Here is a 20,418-nt window from a genome sequence, read left to right as displayed (position 1 = left end):
TGTTCTACAGTCTCTGTAGCGCTTATCATCCAACCTATTTTTTTTTTTTAAAGAGAGAGAAAAATATCGATTTGTTGTTCCAGTTATTCATGCATGTATTGGTTGCTTCTTGTATGTGCCCTGACCAGGGATCAAAACTGCAACCTTGGCTCATGGGGACGACACTCTTTAACAAACTTAGCTACCTGGCCAGAGCCACATGGGATTTCTTATGTGCTTCCTCTATTTCCCCATTAGCATATAGGCTGCTTGAGGGGAGGGGCCTAATCAGTCCTGCTCAGATGTATCTCCAGTTTTCAGCACGTCGCCTAGCATATCATAGATGTGGGTGAAATTTGTTGAATGAATGAATAAGTGAAGTGACTTGTGTGTTATATTAAACTTTCTCTGCACCTGTTCATTGTCTGTCCACGTTGTCCATTGTCTGATGTCTGTGTGTAAGCACAATGAAGAAGAGCAACAGGAAGTCTACCATGAGGATCAGTAAGCGAGACGCCATCCACATCCCATCCCCGCACAGTCCAAGAGCTCTCCAAAATATGCTGGATGGAGGAGAGTATGCCCCTTTTGTATCTCCTCCCATATTGGAGAGCAATTTTATCCAGGTAAATATTTGAGCCCTGAATTATGTTACAACAATTTCAGTAAGTACTCAAAGATGACTGAAAAGGTTGGGAGGAGAACTGTTTTAAATGTGGCAGTGGAATATATGATAAAATGAAAGGGAACAGTTTTGGAACATTAAGCAACTGAAAATAATTATAATGTTAAATAAAAATTCATTTCAAATTTTCCCAACTCTAACCTAGGAATTCTGTCCTAATGCTACCATAATTTTCTATCATAATCTTCTCAAAATTACATGAAGAGACAGTAGTCATTTTTAGGATATTCTGCCACAGGAAAGAAATCTGACAATTTCTTTCTTAAATTTAAAGAATAACATCTATGGCACAACTGGGATTTAAAATGAATTTTGGCTTTTAGTTCTGAAGGTGAAATACAATTGTCAAATTGTGCTAGGGGGGAAAGTTTCCTTTCATAAAAATGTACCTACATTATGAATGAAACTACATTTCAATGCATTTGGGAGGAGTTCTAACTTTCCTTTGAACATTCAACATTGAAATATTCAGATAAACCTGGCTAGTGCTGCTCGGTGGTTGAGAGTCAACCAGGAGGTCAGGGTCAATTCCAAGTCAGGACACATGCCCGGGTTTTGGGCTTAATTCCCAACAGGGGGCTTGCAGGAGGCAGCCAATCAATGATTCCCTCTCATCATTAATGTTCCTATCCCTCTCTCCCTCTTCATTCCCCTCTCGGAATTAAAAAATAAATAAATATTTAAATAATTTAAATATATATTCAGATAAAGAAATAGGGAAAGGATTCAATGGCATAGGCTGTACCTCTAAATGTCTCTAAATGCCACAGCCAAGTCTAACATGAAACACATCCATCAAACAGCTCCTCAGCTGATGCCACAGAGGGTGACAGAGATGACCACAGATACTTACTTCTTCACCTTCCATAACACCTTCTCTGCACTGACCCTGGGAGCCAGGGAGTCCCCCTCCCCTCCAGAACATAGGCAGGAAGTGATGCCTCAAAGAACACTAAGCCTTCAGGGTTGCCCAGAATGCTTGTAATAAGTCATAATTGTATGTATTTTACTTTTCATGTGCTTCATTCTTACTAATGTTTTTTTTTTTTTTCCACATTTCTTCCTGCACACTTTTCAAATAACCTTTGCATGCTCTCATGAACACGGGGGTGGGGGCAGTTAGCATTCTATAAACCATCCATGGCCCCATGTCATAATTGGATAAGGTTATTCCCTTCAACAGGGAGCAAGCTACTGAAGTTCCCAAGTCAACAAGTTTAAATGAAGAAGAATAACAATGAGCTCAAACAGAGTGCCAGCAGCTCGCCCACGGGGAGTCATCAAGGACCCCGCCTCCCTCTTTTTGCTCTGTCACCCTCAGGTTAGCTCCCCTCGAACATCACATGCAAACAGGACAGTGACTGCCAGCAACAGAAGAGATGCCTCTCATCCTTACAACTCCGTGAGGACTCAGAATCCTTTCCCAGAGCCACCAAGAGGCCCCCACTCGTGTCTCATTGGCCAGGCCTGGGTCACATGCTGCTGATAAAAGCAACTGCTTGCAAGAGGATGAGTCAGCATAACTGGTTTATCATAATTTGTAATATGTTTTTATTGACTTCAAAGAGAGGAAGGGCGAGATAGATAGGAACATTAATGAGAGAATAATTGATCAGCTGCCTCCTGCATGTCCCCCACTGGTGATTGAGCCCACAACCTGGGCATGTGCCCTGACCAGGAATAGTGACCTCAGTACTCAAGTATTGAGCCACACCAGCGGGCTAAGTCAATCATAATTTAACCTCTGAGTTGAGACACCAGCCCTGAGGGGTGAGTACTGGACAAAACCAGAATTCTGCTCATCGGGCAGAAAAGGAACATGGTGTTGGGTAGATAATCAATAGTGTGGGTTCTGATGTCTTTTAGAGTATATTTGTTTTTTAAGTGATTTTTTTTTTTGAGCCAGTTATTATACAGAGACACCAAGTGTTACTTGGAACTTCTCTGGCTTCATATCCTTGTCCACCCACTTTCCAGTCTCCTTCTCATCCAGCTGTGAAGATTTTACTGGCTGAGGTTCTTGGGACTTGGGGTTTTGCACATGCAGTTCCTCAGCTTAAAAGTGCTGTCCACACAGCCAGTTTATATCCCACATTGCTCAGGTCTCAGTGAGGTCCCTTTCTCAGGGGAGACTTCTCTGACCCTATGGCCTGGGTGCCTGGGACTGGCCGATAGATAAGTGTTTAGGAAGTTTGCAAGTAGTTGTTAAACACAGCCACTATTAAAAATTAAATTCTATAAACTTTTCCAATTAAGTTACATTTAAAACAAAGGCAACAAATACTCAAAACTCGTTATTCCTATTATTTTTCTCCCTCCCTCCTTCCCTCTCTCCCTCTCTCTAAACAAACAAATAATAAACATACCCTCAGGTGAGAATTAAATAATAATAAGTGTCATAGTTGCTCGGTGTTTACTTCCCTGGTAAACCTCCACAGTCGGGAGCCATGTCTGAGGGTAGAAATAATTTAAACACCAAAAGAAGTCAGTAGCTATAGAAAAAGGGTCTTTTTACTGTGAGAGCTCCCAGAAGTCACAGGAATAAGTGGGTGATTCCATGCATCACATGGTTCGTTTTTCCTGTTTCCTGCAGGTAAGCAAGGGAGTGGGACCGAGCACCTCATCAGAAAACCCTCTTCCTGTTCTCTGCCTTAGGTCAATAGAAGAGGTGAATCCATTTACCTTCACAACCGAGCCAACTGGGTGGCTGTTGCCATCTGCTCTTCCAGCCACACCCACAAGACCCCCAACATGATGCTGCTAGCACATCTCACGCCCACGGCCCAGAAAGACAAACCCCTGTTTGAGAGCCTCCTCAGACCGTCTCCAGAGAAACTGGTGCTCACCAGGTGAGTCACAACGGGAAGAGGTGAAGGAGGTTTCAGAAAATGGGCTTTTCCCCCCGAGGAGCCGAAAATGGACACAACGAGGGCACTTGCTCCGAGGGAACCTCTCCCTGTGCTCCTCACTGCAAATGAGAGCCACACCCTCAACACTGGGCAAATGGCTTACGCCAGCCTGGCAGTCAGACAAGAGGTAAAGTTTTTTTTTTTTTTAATGAACTTAATTAACAGGAACTGAAAACTCAAACTGCCTCTGTAGAACATGCCCCTCTTCCTGCAGCATCCTAACTTCTACCGGAAGTAGTTAGCTCTGGTTTTGTCTCAAGCCACCAACTTGCTGTGTGGCCTAGAGCCAACCACCCACCTCCTCTAAGTCTCAACTCTGCAGGATGAAACAGGATAATTTCTCATGGTAAATGTCGGTGCTCTGATTTTTGTAGTCCATCAGAGCCTTAGAAGGGTGACCCAGGTGGGATGGCCCCCAGCAGCCTGATGGCATGTCCTGAAAATGAACATTCTGAGCTGCCTAAACTAAGGACCAGCCCTGGGGACTGTGGCCACGGGAAGGCACTGCCAGGTCCCTGCCTGCCCCCACCCGGGCCTGTGTGGGAGACCAGCCTGTTGTCCTAAGTCTCACTCTACAAACTGCTATAAAACATAGCGGGAAAGGCCTTCTGAGAGGCCTCCGATCTGGCCTCCAGATGACCTCTGCGTCTGTTTGCAGGTTTCTCCCTCTGCAGTTTGTGAGGCTGTCTGTGCACGATGCTGAGAAAATGCGCCTCAAAGTGAAGTTGGTGAGTGGCCGAGCCTACTACCTCCAGCTCTGTGCCCCTGCATACAAGCAGGACACCTTGTTTTCTCAATGGGTAGAGCTCATCGCCCTCCTGAATCAGGAGAAAGCTTCCAGACTGTCGGAAGTCTCCAGCCTCTCGGAACTCACAAATAGCACAGACATCACGGGCTCCATGGACATCATGGATATCGCAGAATTCACAGCTGTACAGACTTCCCATCCGTACACGTATTCGGACCACGTATATGGCATGGAGAGCACTGATTTCTCAGAGTTAACGGTCATCACCGACGTCACTGATGTCACGGATGTTCCCGAACAGGAGGTCGCTGAGGCCCCAGATGTGAACATTTTCACAGAAGTCACAGAAGTCACAGACCTCCATGATGGCACAAACACCTCGGGGGTCAGAGTGGTGTTTGAAAATGATGACATACTAAGGGCCAAACAAGAGGAAAAGGTATGTGGCATGGGAGACTTTCATTCTTTAAGAATCAAGAACAGCCGAGACCGGTTTGGCTCAGTGGATAGAGCATCGGCCTGCGGACTGAAGGGTCTCAGGTTCGATTCTGGTCAAGGGCATGTACTTTGGTTGCGGGCACATCTCCAGTAGGGAGAGTGCAAGAGGCAGCTGATCGATGATTCTCATCGATGTTTCTAACAGTCTATCCCTCTCTCTTCCTCTCTGTAAAAAATCAATAAAATATATATATTTTTTAAAAATCAAGAACAAGGGTGATCACCAAGATTGGGTTAGTTCCCAGGTGGTGATTATCAAAATGCTATGGAACTTGCTCTAATTTTAATAATGAGATCTGATGCTTGGTGTAAAGGAGTTGTCAGGTGTCTTGTGAAATAGATAGTGACCATCCTTACCACCAAACTTACCCCAATGTCAGAAGGCTGTGGTGGATTGAGGAGAACCTTGGGATCAGAGTCCGAGACCTGGCTTGGAATTTTGCCCTGCTGTGGAGTGGTTTGGCCAAGTCACTGGACCTGCATGATCTTCAGCTTCCTCATCTCTAGGATGAGAATATTAATATCATGTAAGGGCTATTTTAAGGTCTAAATGTATATAAAAAGACTAGATGAAACTTCAGTAGGGAAAAGTGAGGGTAGAGATTAAAATACCAAAAGAAGTGAGTGGCTATAGAAAAAGGCCAAAAAGTAGAAAAACTCAAAGCCATATCCAAAAATGGTTAGTCCTGTTTGACTGGAGCATATTACACATGGAGAACAATAGGATACAGAATTGAAAAGTTGCTTGCAAACCTTGAATGCCAAAGTAAGAAGTGTGGTTTTTGGTCTTTGGGCATACCTTAGCCACAAGGGTGTGAAGGAGCTGTGATTTTTGTGTGTGTATTTTTAAGACTGAGAGATTTATTATTATTATTATTGAGTTTTGGAGAGAGGCATGGAGAGAGAAAAACATTGATGTGAGAGAGAAACATCCATCAGTTGCCTCCTGCATGCACCCTGACTGGGGATATAACCTGCAACCTTTTGGTGTACGGGACAACTCCCCAACCAACTGAGCCACCGAGCCAGGGCAATGAGCTGTGTTTTTTAAAGATTAATTTGATGGCAGAATGGATTGTAGGTAAAGGAATCAATTTGAAGACTACTACAGAAAACCCCAGGGGGCCCACAAAATTTTTTTTTTTTAATGGCAAAGGGCAAGGAAGACGTTTCACAGAAGAAACGTCCAATAAATACAGTGGGAACGTTTTACCTCATTAATAATCAAAGCAATTCAAACTTAGAAAGAATCTAACCTGTAAAACTGTTACTTAAAAGAATAAAATTAGTCCATGTTACTAAAGCTGTGGTCAACATGGAATTCATACAGGTTTATGGAAGGGATGAAAATTGCTACAAACCTTAAAATGTACCCTTTGACTCAGGGATCCCACTTCTATGACTCTTTCTAAAGGAATCAAACAGAAATAGGACTGAGGACTTCGCTATAAAGATGCTAATCATTCCACATCTATACCATGTTTTTAAAAGTGAAAATATGGAAGTAACCTAAATGTCCACCAAAGGGAAAATGGCTAACTAGACTTAAATCCATGCAGGGCAAGCCCCATATTTGTCTTATTCAGGAATGACCATAGTATGTGTCTGGCAAGGTCATAGACAATTAGTAAATATTTGCTAAGTGAATGAACACTGTGGCTATTAAAATTGTTGGAGAATTGTTCTTTACTTGGAGAAATCTTCATGATATAAAGTTGAGTGAAAAATGAAGAATATGATCCTTAAGATACAGAGGCAATACGAGGAGGGAAATCATTAATAGCAGTTTATTTTTAGATTTGGGGATTATAAGCAATTCATGTTTTCTTCACACTTTTCTGAGTTTGCTGTCTCCTACAACAAAAAGGATTCATTTTTAATTAGAAGAATTCAAGTTTTAATGATATAAGGAAAATGTTTATAATAAATCATTAAGTGAAAAGTGTAGCATATGAAACAAAAATATGGTCACAGAAAGTAAATAAATGGGCAAAGGGACCAAGTGAAATGTGCCAGAGGAGTGGTTATTTCTGGCCAGTGGCATCAGACTGGCAATAATTTTCTTCCTTTCACTTTATATATTACTAGAAGTCCAGTGCACAAATTCATGCATGGGTGGGGTCCAGCTGGCCCTCCCCATTAGGGGCCTATGGGGCAGGGCCAGCTGGGGAGCGTGGCCATGGACAGGTGGCTTCCAGCCCTGCCCCCAGGTCGAACTCCTGGTCCAGGGGACAATTTGCATACTAGCCTTTTATTATATAGGATGGTATTTTTTAAGTTATTCTTTCATTGTCAGGCTTAAAATGAAGTTTTTAAGGAGGAAAGTTATTTTCCAGGAAAGGTAGCAGAGGTGATAAACTAGTTGGTGCAGACACAGGAGATGCTAGAGAGACACAGTATTCAGAACCTGCCAACCGATTGCTCTGAACCTTGGATTTCCAAGAAGGGAGCAAGCCACTCAGAGAGGTGGTACATTAACAGAAACCAGGAAATTGGAACGGGAGAGATTTTAGGGTATTAAGGTTTAGGTAGAGGTTCTAAGTGTTTTTGAAAATCAAATTCTGTAGTGGTATTATGAAGCTCCAACTCCACTCACCTATTAGATGCCCTTAAACCAAGGGCAGCCTCGGATTGGGGAGTGCCTAGCAAGGCCTTTCTAGAAAACCTTCCTTTCCCTGACAATTCGGGGAGAGGAAGTTCTATAATTTAGTACTGATTTTTTCTCGTGTGAGGTGACTGTGGTACATGCCCACTTGAGCTTTTCATTGTGCTGTGTTAGGTCCCCACATGCCAGCCTCAAACACCCACCTGGCCTCCCCACGACCATGCAACAAACTGCAAGCTTCAGTCCCCGTCACTGTGCCTGTGCATCAAATAAATCTGAATGAAACGATTGCTTTTTTAAAATTGGCCCCATAAATCATCTACAGCTGGATGATGATCTCCTGTTACCTGATTTGCTGCTGCTTATTATTTTCAAAGGAAAAACTGGAAAAATGTCTGAAGCCTGGGTGCCTACGAGATACAAAGAGTAAGAACGAGCTCAAAGAATTCACAAAACACGTCACCATCTCAAATGTAACACTGACTTTCGAAGGGGAAAGATGCTTCCAAACTACCTTGACGCCGGTAGAAAGTGAGCCGAATGCCTGTGAAGAGATGAATGAAAGGACCTCGGAAAGAAGCATGACTCTCAAGGCTGAAAAATCCAGGTGCGTGAGGCAGGGAGGTCCCGGGATGCCAAGATGGGAGGTAACATAGATACAATATAATCAAATGATGACATGTCAAATCTTAATTACCCGATTTTGGTTCAATCTCGTCTAAATTTTATTTTCATTCTGGGCTGGCTGCCTGATGTCACTGTGTGTGCTGAGGAAAGTAAACAAGAATCATGGGGTCCATCTTTGGGAGTTAGGGGGCCTCGATTTCTAGACTGATGATGGGTGTTCTTTATCTTTTTTAAAAATACATTTTATTGATTTTTTTTTTTACAGAGAGGAAGGGAGAGGGATGGAGAGTTAAAAACATCGATGAGAGAGAAACAGCGATCAGCTGCCTCCTGCACACCTCCCACTGGGGATTTGCCCACAACCAAGGTACATGCCCTTGACCAGAATTAAATCTGGGACCTTTCAGTCCACAGGCTAACGCTCTGTCCACTGAGCCATACTGGTTAGGGCTATACTTCTCTATTTTTTCTCTTCTACATATCCTTCACACTTTTCTACATTTCCAATTAATAATAATCTGAAAATAAAACTATTTTCATAACTTAAATATCCATTTGCAAGAGGAATGGGAGAGAGCACTATAGTATAAAAATTAAAGTTAATCCAATCATTCTGGAGTAATGCCTAAAAAGAAACCAGAGGAAAATTTGGATCTAAATACTTATATTAGCAATAATGAAAACAAGGGATGCAATGAATCATGTCTAAGTTCTTTTTATTTTTATAAAATATATTTTTATTGATTTCAGAGAGGAAGGGGGAGGGAGAGAGAGAAAAACATCAATGATTACAGAGAATCATTGATCAGCTGCTTCCTGCACACCCCACACAACCTGAGCATGTGCCCTGACCAGGAATTGAACCATGACCGTCTGGTTCATAGGTCAACATCAACCACTGAGCCATGCCAGCAGGGCTCTAAGTTTTTTATTTTAATATAAAAAGGAACAGGGGGAAACAGGGAAACAAAACTAAAAAAAAAAAAAAAAAAAAAAAAAAAAAGTAATAAACAACCCTGGCCGGTTTGGCTCAGTGGATAGAGCATCAGCCTGCGAACTGAAAGGTTCCAGGTTTGATTCGGGTCAAGGGCACATGCCAGGTTACAGGCTCCATCCCCAGTAGAGAACTTGCAGGAGGCAGCCGATCCATGATTCTCTCTCATCATAGATGTTTCTGTCTCTCCCTCTTCCTTCCTCTCTGAAATCAATAAAAATATTTTTTAACAAAACTAAAAAACAGTTAAAAATTTAAGTAATTTAAAGTTGTAGAAACTGTGGTTGATTCTTCAAAAAGAATAAACAACAAAAAAAAGGGCATACAACTTTTCTCTTTAAAGGACAAAATTGGAAACTTGAAAGGTGTCACATCAGCTATTAGGGAGATTAGTAAATTGTTATTGAGAAAGATTATATACAACTTTGCCTTAATAGCTTAGAAACTCTAAATGAAATAGATGACTTTAACAAAAACACAAAGAGGCAAAATTGGCACAATCAAAACTTGAAAACAGGAAGTTTTGTGTTTTTGTTTTTGTTTTTTTATCAAATTGCTCCAATAAAATAAAAGGATATCTAGCAGATATCTGTAATCTTTTAAATTTAGAAAAAATAAATTTCATTTTCCTAATTGTATGAAGCAAGTAATTTGGATTGTAAAGTCTGGCAGACAACACAAGAAAGAAAATTCTAGATTAATCCTACCTGTAGCCTAAATTCATAGGCTCTTAAGAAGCAAAATAGCTGAAACCTGTATGGCTCAGTGGATAGAGCGTAGGCCTGCGAACTGAAAGGTTCCAGGTTCGATTCCAGTCAAGGGCATGTACCTTGGTTGCAGGCATATCCTCAGTGGGGGGTATGCAGGAGGCAGCTGATCAATGTTTCTCTTTCATTAATGTTTCTAACTCTCTATTCCTCTCCCTTACTCTGTAAAAAATTAATAAAATATTTTTTAAAAAGAAGCAAAATATAGGAAATAATACCAAATTAAGGAAACTGTCAATAGAAGTCATTATTTGAATATTGAATAGCAGAAAAGTCATGGCACTTTTTAAATGCATTTGAGAGATTTTGATGCTCTTAATAAAGACTCACAAAATATAGAAGAATTTTTCTTTAACACAGTAAAGAACAATTGCTCCAAATCAGAGATATCATTTTAATGAAGAAATTTTGCAACTGTTCTTAAATTATGTTCCCATTAACATTTTTATAAAATATAATTTAAGAGGAAGTACAGTAGGGCAAAGAAATCAAAGAATAAATATAAGATTTTTAAAATCACTCTTTGCAAATGGAAATTCGCATTTAGAAAATTTGAGATTCATTAAAAATATCAGTTTGTAAAAACTGTTTAATAATGGCATAGGTTATAAAATAAACTTACAAAAAATAATTCTGTTAATCTTATTTTTAAAAATAAAAAAATGCATTAAAAAAGAGAATGTATTTTTCATAAACAATGATAAAAATCAAATATTTAGTGGAAGTGAAAAGAGATCTGTATACCTGGAATTACAAAACTTTAATGGCAGAACTAAACAACAACTTGAATAAGGAAAACTCATATCTCTTTCTGGGCTGGTAGATTTAAGACAGCAAATATTACAGGGCCTCCTAGATTGATTTATATATTTAACACAATACCAATTTATCTCAATAGGATATCTCATAGAAATTATAAAAAGTATGTGGAAAAGTTAGGGGTAACATTATCAAGTAAACTTTTGGATATGGAAAGTGTCTAGAGGGACTTGGTTCTATAAAATCTTAAGCCACATTATAATTTAGCTACTATCAATAGAAACACTAGTGCCAGATTTAGAATATGTAAATAAAGTTTAATAAATAAATGTAAACTAATATGAGTTCAAAAGAGCAAAATTCTAGAGATTTACATCATACCACACAAAAAATTTCAGATGGAAAAAGAGTAAAATATTGTAAAACTAAAATAAACTAGAAGAAAATGGAATGGGAGCATTGCCTTGGTCTCAGAGGAAAGTTCATTTCTTGGCCACTGAAGCAACAGAAGAACTTTTCAGTGGCAAATTTCATTCATTCAATAATATTTACTGAGCACCATCTCTGTGCCAGGCCCTGGGGACACAGCAGTGAAAATAATCAAGTCCCTACCTCATGGGGTGTTTTATTCCAGTGGAGGATATAGATAATAAAATATTTCATAAGATCTGAAATGGGCTGTGATTAAAAGAATAAAGTAACAGAATAGGCAGTGATTTGAGGAGGGAGGAGAGATTCTTATACAGGTGGTCAGGATGGCTTCTCTGATGAAGGGCAGAGATCTGATATGAGCAGGGAACTGGAGGAAGTATGGAGCTCCGGGGAAATAGAGTTCCAAGCTGACTGACTGTTTAACAGTTATAAATAGCTACCAAATAAATGGTTTTAAATAAACAAATGCATAACACAGTGGGAAAATAATCACAACAGGTAACCTTTAAAGGTTTTTCTTACCTTATATACAGGTAGCTAATGAGAATTTGTAAAGAATCCAATGAACAAATGTTATGAATAAAAAATTGACTCCAAAAGACAAAAATAAATCAATACTTGAAGAGGGATCAATCTCACTAATAATTTTTTAAAATACAAGTTAAGCAATTACTGGGTTTTTATTAGATGTTACTAACAGTATGATGTCACTGTAAACACTGGGAGCTGTCTACAGAGTGACTTGGCAACTCACACGACAGACAACTACAGCTCTTGACATAAAGGAACATGTGTCAAAGAAATAATTTTTAAAACAACGTATTTGGACATAATGTCTTGTAGTTAAAACCTGTAAGTAATCCAAAGAACTGTGGGTATAAAAATGGCTAATTAGGAAATATGTTAATTTAGTGAAACAGCAGACCCCCATTAGGAAAAGCAATGGGGGAATCTCAAAAAAAAGAGATGTATGACTAAAAAGAACTTATAAGTTAGCCGAAACCGGTTTGGCTCAGTGGATAGAGCATTGGCTTGGGGACTGAAAGGTCCCGGGTTCGATTCCGGTCAAGGGCATGTACCTTGGATGCGGGCATATCCCCAGTAGGGGGTGTGCAAGAGGCAGCTGATCGATGACTCTCTCTCATCGATGTTTCTAACTCTCTATCTCTCTCCCTTTCTCTCTGTACAAAATCAATAAAATATATTTTTTTTAAAAAGAACTTACAAGCTAGAAAAGTAAAATTCCAAAGAGATGTTTATACAAAAAAAAAAAAAAAGAAGAAGAAGAAGAAGAATGTATATACAATGGCATTTTATTTCTACAATAAGGATGGTAAGAAACCACAGTTTAGGCATAGCTGGTGATTAAATAAATTGAAATTTGTTGACGCTATTAACACATGATTCTATTAAACTTTTATTATACAATGGATTGCATTTATAATTTAAAAATCAAACTGATGTTAGAATGCACCAATTGGAAGACAGAGCAGTTAGAGACTGAGTTTTGCAGTAGACAGCCCTGGCTCCAATCCTGGCTTGTCTAGTCTCACCTGCTTTGTGATGTTTCCAGGTCACAGTTTCTTTACTTGCAATATGAGAGTTACAGCTACCATGCTGAATTGTTGTAAGGATTTAAAAAACTGATATTAAAAAATTCACAATGCCAGGCACTGTGAACAATGGTAATTGCTTTAAAAATAAGAGAATAGACAAATTAAAATGGAGTAGAGAATGGGGGAAGAAAAGAACAGTAGCATGGGAGGGGAGGGAGAAAAGGTTCAGATTGTACATTAGACTAAACAAATCTAATACAGATTTGTCTTGCATTGAATATAATGCAAAAATGATTTTATCCCACAGAGTACCTTCAAAGTAATGTTCCCACTACACTAGCTAATACACCGACCCTAGAGAAGAACTGGAGAAAAACACAAAACTTATGCAGTAAAAAAAAAGGGGGGTGTATAATTTAAACAGAGGAGGAAAATGCCTATAGGTGACAATTATTATCTTCAATGTATGAGAAGTCCACAGAAGGCTAAATTTAAAAAGAAAATTTAAAAAGAAAATCATTTTAATCACAAAGGAAAAATTTATTATACGGTAAAGTAATTGGTTAGCAGACATCCAACCAATCAATGAAGAACAAAACATTAGTACTGTTCACTGATTAGATATTAATCAACAACAGAACTGGTTTTTGAAGGTTGTGGTGTCTTTGTCCTTGGAAATTTGTCAAAAATAAACATTAAGACATTTACCCTGGGTAGACTTTAGACATTATTCTCCTGCCAGAGATCAAGACCTACTCATAATTCTTATGTAATTTTAATCTACTGCTAAATAAACAAGAGGCTGCATGGTGAAGTCAAGTGTAACTCTGCTCTGGGGAGTCCTTAGGAGAGGGCTGGAACAGAGACAGTAAACACAGAACTTGTGGGAAGCAGAGCACTAAAAGAATGTAAAGAGCTTGGAACACAGTAGGGGCTCAGTAAATGATCACCATTGTCACTGATCATTCCTTTCCAATAGTTTACATAACAGAAAGTTGGGTGTTCTGTCAAAAAATTAAAAAACAAACAAACAAAAAAAAACACCTTACTAATATTTTAACCAAGTGAGAATTAAGTATGTTGTACTCAAATCTGGCTCTTTCTTTGACCTTTCTTAGCTAAGTACAGGTCAAGGGAATCAAAGGATCATGGGTGATCCTTAGTGAGTCACAAACCTGAAAATCAGAGTCATGTGTATTTAGCCCCTGGATTGTGCATGTCTTGCAATTCTAGAGCCTCTAGATCCACGTGCCAAGGTATTCAGGCATCAGGGGATGGCGATTTCAGTCATTTTGGCTGTCTGCTCAAGCAAAGCATCGTTTAATGTCCAGTGGTTCTCAGTGTGTGTCAGCACTGTCTCCTGGGAACTTGTGAGAGATATAAATTCTCAGGCCCACCCCATCCTACTGAATCATAAACTCTAGAGTGGGCTCAGGATTCTGTGCTGCAATAGACCTCCAAGTGGTTCCAAGGCATGCTCACATTTGAGAACCACTGCTTTATGAAAAGCCAGTTCTAGATACTGGTACAAAGTACAGTTAAGCAAGGATCCCTTTCTCCTGAGGGCTTGTTCTGAGTTCCGATATCCAAAGCAAGGACCCCGCTTTAGAGCCATAGGACAAACTATTGGCTTGAACTCTAGGGAGACTTCTTCATGGATTGTTTCTATATGACCAGGAGCTCTGAAATTTGGATTCAAAAGAGAAAAAAATATATGTTAATTATTTAAATCATTTCAACTTCTTTCCTTTCCTTTAGATTAGCTTTTAGTGCCTTTTAATAAAATGAATAATTAATAAACTTTATTTTTAAGTACAATTTTAGATTTATAGAAAAATTGATAGAGATACTACCACTCCATACACCCACTCCACTGCCATTCTGTCACCCTTCCCCCACCCCCAGACTTCCCTATTAACACTTTGCATTCGTGTGGTACATTTATTGCAATCTATACTAATACAAGCGTAACATGCTAATTAGACTGAACAACCTTCTGGGCATCATTCCGGATATCCCTCTGGATAAAACTGCAGTGGTAGAGGCCAAAGCAGAGGTGGTTAGGGGCGGTCAGGCAGGCAAGGAAGCAGTTAGGAGAGATAAGGCTGGCAGGGGAGTAGTTAGGGGGTGATTAGGCTGGCAGGCAGGCAAGCAGTTAGGAGCCAGTGGTCCCTGGTTGCAAGAGGGATGTCCAAATGTAGTTGGACATCCCCTGAGGGGTCCCTGATTGGAAAGGGTACAGACTGGGCTGAGGGCCCCCCCCCAATGAATTTTTTGCACTGGACTACATAAATAGCTAATAAATAATATTGATACATTATCCTTAACTATAGTCCCTAGCTTAAGGTTCACTCTTTGTGTTGTAGAGTTCGATGGGTTTTGGCACCTACATAGAGATATGTATCCACCATGACATACAGAATAGTCTCACTACCCAAAAAGTCCTCTGAGCATTAGATTGGCTTTTACTATGTAAGGTATTAAAATTGTGAGATAAAAAATATTTTATGATGACAAATGCTCTGCAAATTGTTGTTTATCTCACTATTATGATCACTATTAGAATTGAAAAAAAAAATCCATATATGAATAGTAAAAATAAAAGGGATCTTGAAGGTTAGCACATCCGAAATTCTTCAAGGCCTGCCCTCCAGTCTCTAGGCTTCCAGAGTCATTTATCTGATGACTCTACTAGGGAGAAAAATAAATAGAGAAATTTTAAAACGCAGAACAAAAACAAATTTTGGTTCTAAGTAATCCTCTTAAGCCCAATTTAATCAAGCCTGGGTTCTTTTTTTATTGCCAGTTTGCATCAGGAACATAATTATAATACTTGCTGGAACCTAATTTGAAAATGTTCATTATGAATGATAGGTGTAATGTCTAAGAATAGAATGGAGTTGGCTGGTGCTTTGTTCCTGGGACATCTGTAGGATATTGCGGGATTTGTGGGATTGCGTCAGGACGCTGTGAGAGTGATAAATAAGTGCTACATATTTTTCATCTTCCAGACCAGGGGTTTCAGTGACACTTTATAACCATGCACTTTGGAACATGAAAAAAAAAATTAAACAATGACCTTCTTAGATATTTTGTCCTCAAATTCATTACTCTTTAAAATGTAAATTCAGCCATTTCAATCTAGATGAGTGAGAGAGTATGGAGCCATCTGTTATGTCACCTTAGGTCCTTCCAAAGTGAAGGATTTCCTTTATAAAGCATTTATATTCCTTTTTATTCCTCGATAATAGCGATACTGTGACTCTTCCCTTTGCTGTATGGAGGATAATGGCAGGCTTTATTTTAATTTACCCATGCTTAAAGTACATTTGCCTGATATTTCTCAGTCTCTTGAAAACTTTTGTCATTAAGCTTAACCTTCATTTAAATCACCAGACCTATTTAGTTAAGGCTCTGTGAACATTTATTTGCAAACTCCTCAGAAAATTACTAACTTAACCTTTACTTTGGAAAGATCCATTAGTAGAACTCAAACGGGATGCATTTGCCAGAACCCTTGAAATGGATCATAATTATGTCTTTGTGCTTATCTGTGAATATATTATCGAAGGGCAATTATTTTTCTGAAACACTCTCTTTTGCTCAAACAGCAACAGTTCCAAAATACTGAAAATGTGATGAAGAAACAAAGATTTAGTGAAAATTAAGTGACACGGGTCTATGTGTTAGCATGCCACTGAGGTTAAGAAAATAAGTATTTTAATTATTTTTATTAATTTTAAAAATTAGGAGTTCAGAAAACAAACTTCTTTATCCAAAGACATTTCTGAACGTGAAATAGTCTAAAAAACTGACAGCTCCTCTCCTCCTTTATCCACGACTACACCATAAGAAAAATGATAACTGTGTATGTCAGTCACCTGTGTTGGGAGGAAAAAGAAGTTTCCTCTACCCTTCAGGTTCATCTGGCTGGTCTAATAACCAAACTAACATGAAACAGATTAACAAGAGAAAATAATCAAATTTATTACATATGTACATGTGAGAGTTCCCTAAGAATATAGGAGTCTAGGACAGACTGGGCAGTTCAGGTTAATATGCCATTCCAAACTAAAAGGAGCGGGGCAGGCGTCTGGCACATCAAAAGGAAAGTGAGCAATTCACAGATGGTGAGAAGGAGCACACGTTTGGTAAACAAATCTTGCCAGGACACCCAGACACAATGGGACTCAGAGGGGAGTCTAAAAACTGATTTTGCTTGGCTTCTTCCTTTCTACCACGCTTAGTCCACCTGCCACTAAGGTGAGCAGATTTTCCTTGCAGCAGGTTTTTCTGTCTGAATTCCTCTAGGCAGGTAAGGTGTGTGTGTGTGTGTGTGTGTGTGTGTGTGTGTGTGTGTGTGTGAAAGGTTCTTTCTGAGTCTTTTGTTTCTTAAAAATAACCAACTTAAAATAATATGTCAAAAAAGGCATATTTGGGGATGGCAAGTTTCCCAGGCTCTGTGGCCCCCCATCAGGGCCATAGAGACTGGGACAAGGAAGCTAGCAGAGTTGGACAACTTCTGACCCCAGGCACCCATTCTTTCTAGAATCTCTCCCTAGGTCTCTATGAAAGCCTACAGTTCCCCACACCCCTGGCTCTTTTAGGTGAGCCCTGAACTTCTCTCAGTCTAAACCCCAAATACGTTTTCAGAGGCTGGAGAGAAAGCAGAGAAAGGATGCCCCAGCCTCACTGAGTGACAATACAAATAGATTATGTTATTAAGATGGCTTTTAAAGGGTGGGACAGTTTGCATGTTAGAGAAATTTAGGTACTTTTACTTTAATATGTTTTATAATCAACAATGCCATAGATGTACCAAACACGTTTCATTACTACCTACAAAGCATTTAGGGAATGGTCAGCTATCTCACACCCAGTAATGCTTTTCTAAATATTTGTGGTTCCACTAGCAAATGTTTTGAAGCATGTTGTTTGTTTTTACAGGAGCATGAGGACTGATTCAAACACTTCAGGTATGGAACACATTCCACTACATCTCTCTGTGATCCCTGGTGTCTGGTAGTGGGTCACCTCTGGGTCCAGGAGCAGAGTAGTTAAGAGCGAAGGAATCAGTGAGATGTGCTGACGCATTCCCTCTCCTCCCTCTGCTCCCTTCTGAGTCCTGCGCTCAGAAGCCCTTCCCCAGAGCCTGTCCCCGTGCGATCTTCCACGTAGGGGGCCTCGCTTCACATTCTTCTGGGCTGGTAGGGTTCGGTTTCCTCGTTCCCCCTATCTAACTCCCAGGGCAGGAACCACTCCCAGACTAGCTCTGCCGGCAGAACCCGAACAATGGGGCCTCTTGTCCTTGCTGATTGAAAGGGGAGTGGTCCACAAGCACACTGCTTGGTAGATCTAAAGCCATCGCCCCTCTTTTCTTCCAGCTTTCAGCTTTGGCCTCTGCTTTGCTGTCAGGTGATTCCATTTAGTGTTTTGTTTGGCAGTTTTTTCTTCACAAATTCTTATGTCTCAGGATTTTAAAACTGCAACACAAGCTTTGGGCATGGAGCCTGTCCTATAGGCACCAGTGGAGAGCTCTTCCCTGGCTTGCTGCTGACCCATTTCTAAGTTACTGTGGGGGTGGAATGGACCTCAGCTCCAGTCATGCGCATAAAAGAATGTCATGGAAGGAACATAGAGGCACATTTCACTGGACTTAAATGGAGAGGGGTGGAATACTTCTGCTTTAAAAACTGACACATAAAGACATTTGTAGTCACATTTGCAAGAATCCTCCTAAAAAAAAAAAAAAAAAAAAAAAAAAACTAATTAGAGGAAAGGTGTCTCTACAAGGGGAATTTGTCTCTGGGCCTTCCCACCGGGCATTAGTGTCCCAAGTACCAGATCAACTTCACCTAATGTGGCTACTTTACCTATGTTACAATCCACAGTATTGAACCTGAGACCATCATAGGGAAATATTATTATAGTTTATAAGGAAAAATGCAAAATCTCCTTTGCAGTATATAGAACTTTCATCAATCAATTCCTACCCCAGATTGTATTTCAAAAAGAAATCAGTGAATTTGTAGAAATTCCAGAGATGTCCAATCAGCAAATATTTTCTCCCATTCTCCAGGCAAGGATCAATCTAGCAGCAGCCTTATCACTAACGCATAGTACATTAGCACATAATTAGTACATTCCCCATGTTCTCTGAAGTGCTCCTTATGTAAGCCATGGACATTTTAAATTAATGTAGGAAATCAATATTTTTATCTTCGCCCTACATGTGTCTTTTGGCACAAACTCAATTTTGTTCAACTGAACAAGCATCCAATGCCTATCTTATATATGAAGTACTGGCAGGCTCTGGGAGAGATCAAAACGAAATAAATAACAATATGTATTACCTGGCCTCAAGAGATGCACAAATAACATACATTGTTATGGTATAGCTTTCAGAGAAAAGTAGAAGACCTACTTTTAAAGCTCAAGAGAGAGAAAGAGAAAAACAAGGGAGATTCTATGAAGGCGGCAGTCTTTGAGTGAGAAAGGGGGAAGCAAGAATATCCTGGATATAGGGAATGGTGTGAACAAAATCTAAGGGGTGGGATAGTGCTGGGCATGGTCAATACAGGAACAAAGAAAGATGCAGCCAGAATGCAAGGCAGGAGCCAGCCTGGGGAGGTCTTGCACCATGCCAGGAAGTGTGGACATTACTGTTTGGTAGGAAAAGGAGGAGCCATGGAAAGACAGAAATGACAAAATTAATGTTATGTTTTAGGACAATTGCAATTTCTAAGAGAAGCTGGAGCACATGAGAGATAGGAAATCATTATAATAGTCCAGGTGAAGGGTGCCACGGTTTGAACCAGGTAAGAAGCAGTGAGATAAAAAAGACATGAGTATGTAGTCAGCCAGTCTTATTGGCTGACAACCTATGGGGGTTAAGAGAGAGAAAAAATAATGAAGATGACAGTTTGGGAGGCAACACGACTAGAAAGGAGTGAGTCTGTGATACAAACTGGAAAAGGAACTGGAAGAGTTTGGGAAATTGAAGAAGTCAAGTATGAAACACTGAAATTAGAATCAAAAGCTTTGACCTCTAACTGCACCTCCTCTGTTTCATATTCAACCTCTCTGGACCTCAGTTTTCTCAACTGTCAAATGTGTGTGCCTATGGGTGGGGAAGGAGGGCCCTTCCCACTGTTATGACTTTATAAGCCAATACGTTTGTGGTCCTGGTGGCCCATCTTTGTAAATATAGAGGCAGCTTAGAACAGGGCTCTGGGAATGAAGAATGGAGCAAAGAACAGCCCACAGGCAGCAAAATCCCATTCTGAGCTTGTGAAGTCCCAAGGACAGTATAGGATGAAAGTCTGGCATGCAGGTTTCTCAAAAGTATTAATTTTTTCCCCTGTTTGTTTTCTTTCATGTACTTTCTCATTCTCCCCATTTTTCTTTCCTAGATCTTCCCACTTTTTATTACTTAGGATTGTATAGTTTTTCAGTTTTCCCTCTGATTTGCATTTCTTTCCCCTTTTTCACACTGCTCTGAATCACTTCCTTTTCCCCTTTCATACTCTCTTACTCACCCTGAACACTCTTTTCCCCCAAGAAAAGCAAAGATTAGTGGAATCATAATCCCTCATCGAATTTAGACTGAGTCTGTAAATCTGATTTCTATCTAAGTAGACACCTGAATAATGAGTGCTCCCCACTGCAATAAAACAAACCCCTGGTCCTTTTACCCTCTCAGATTAATGCACCCCACTGCTGGGCAATGGCCAGCTGCAGGCGTGGTTTCTAACTCCTCTCTCTCAAATCTCTCAGCAGTTTGAAAGAATCACACTCTTTCTCCTTTCTCCTTTGGGGAGCGAGACACTTCAAATGTATTTTTACAAAAAGGCTACAAG

The 20,418-nt window shown here is 39.9% G+C and overlaps 1 protein-coding gene across 1 annotated transcript; it reads left to right on the top strand.

Annotated features, from left to right (window-relative positions):
- Nucleotides 1-274: 274 nt before the first annotated feature.
- On the top strand, nt 275-20,100 carry GARIN2 (golgi associated RAB2 interactor family member 2). Its single transcript, XM_084897897.1, has 6 exons — nt 275-605; nt 3,320-3,513; nt 4,232-4,760; nt 7,802-8,031; nt 17,507-17,535; nt 19,972-20,100. Exons 1-6 carry the CDS (start codon nt 447-449, stop codon nt 20,058-20,060), a joined length of 1,230 nt encoding a protein of 409 aa, XP_084754023.1. The 5' UTR covers nt 275-446; the 3' UTR covers nt 20,061-20,100.
- The last annotated feature ends 318 nt before the right edge of the window (nt 20,101-20,418 follow it).

Source organism: Pipistrellus hanaki (assembly GCF_964339955.1).
Source record: "Pipistrellus hanaki genome assembly, chromosome: 1".
Taxonomy (NCBI): Eukaryota; Metazoa; Chordata; class Mammalia; order Chiroptera; family Vespertilionidae; genus Pipistrellus; species Pipistrellus hanaki.
The sequence above is the reverse complement of the archived record's forward strand: the minus strand, read 5'-3'. Positions and strand labels throughout refer to the sequence as shown.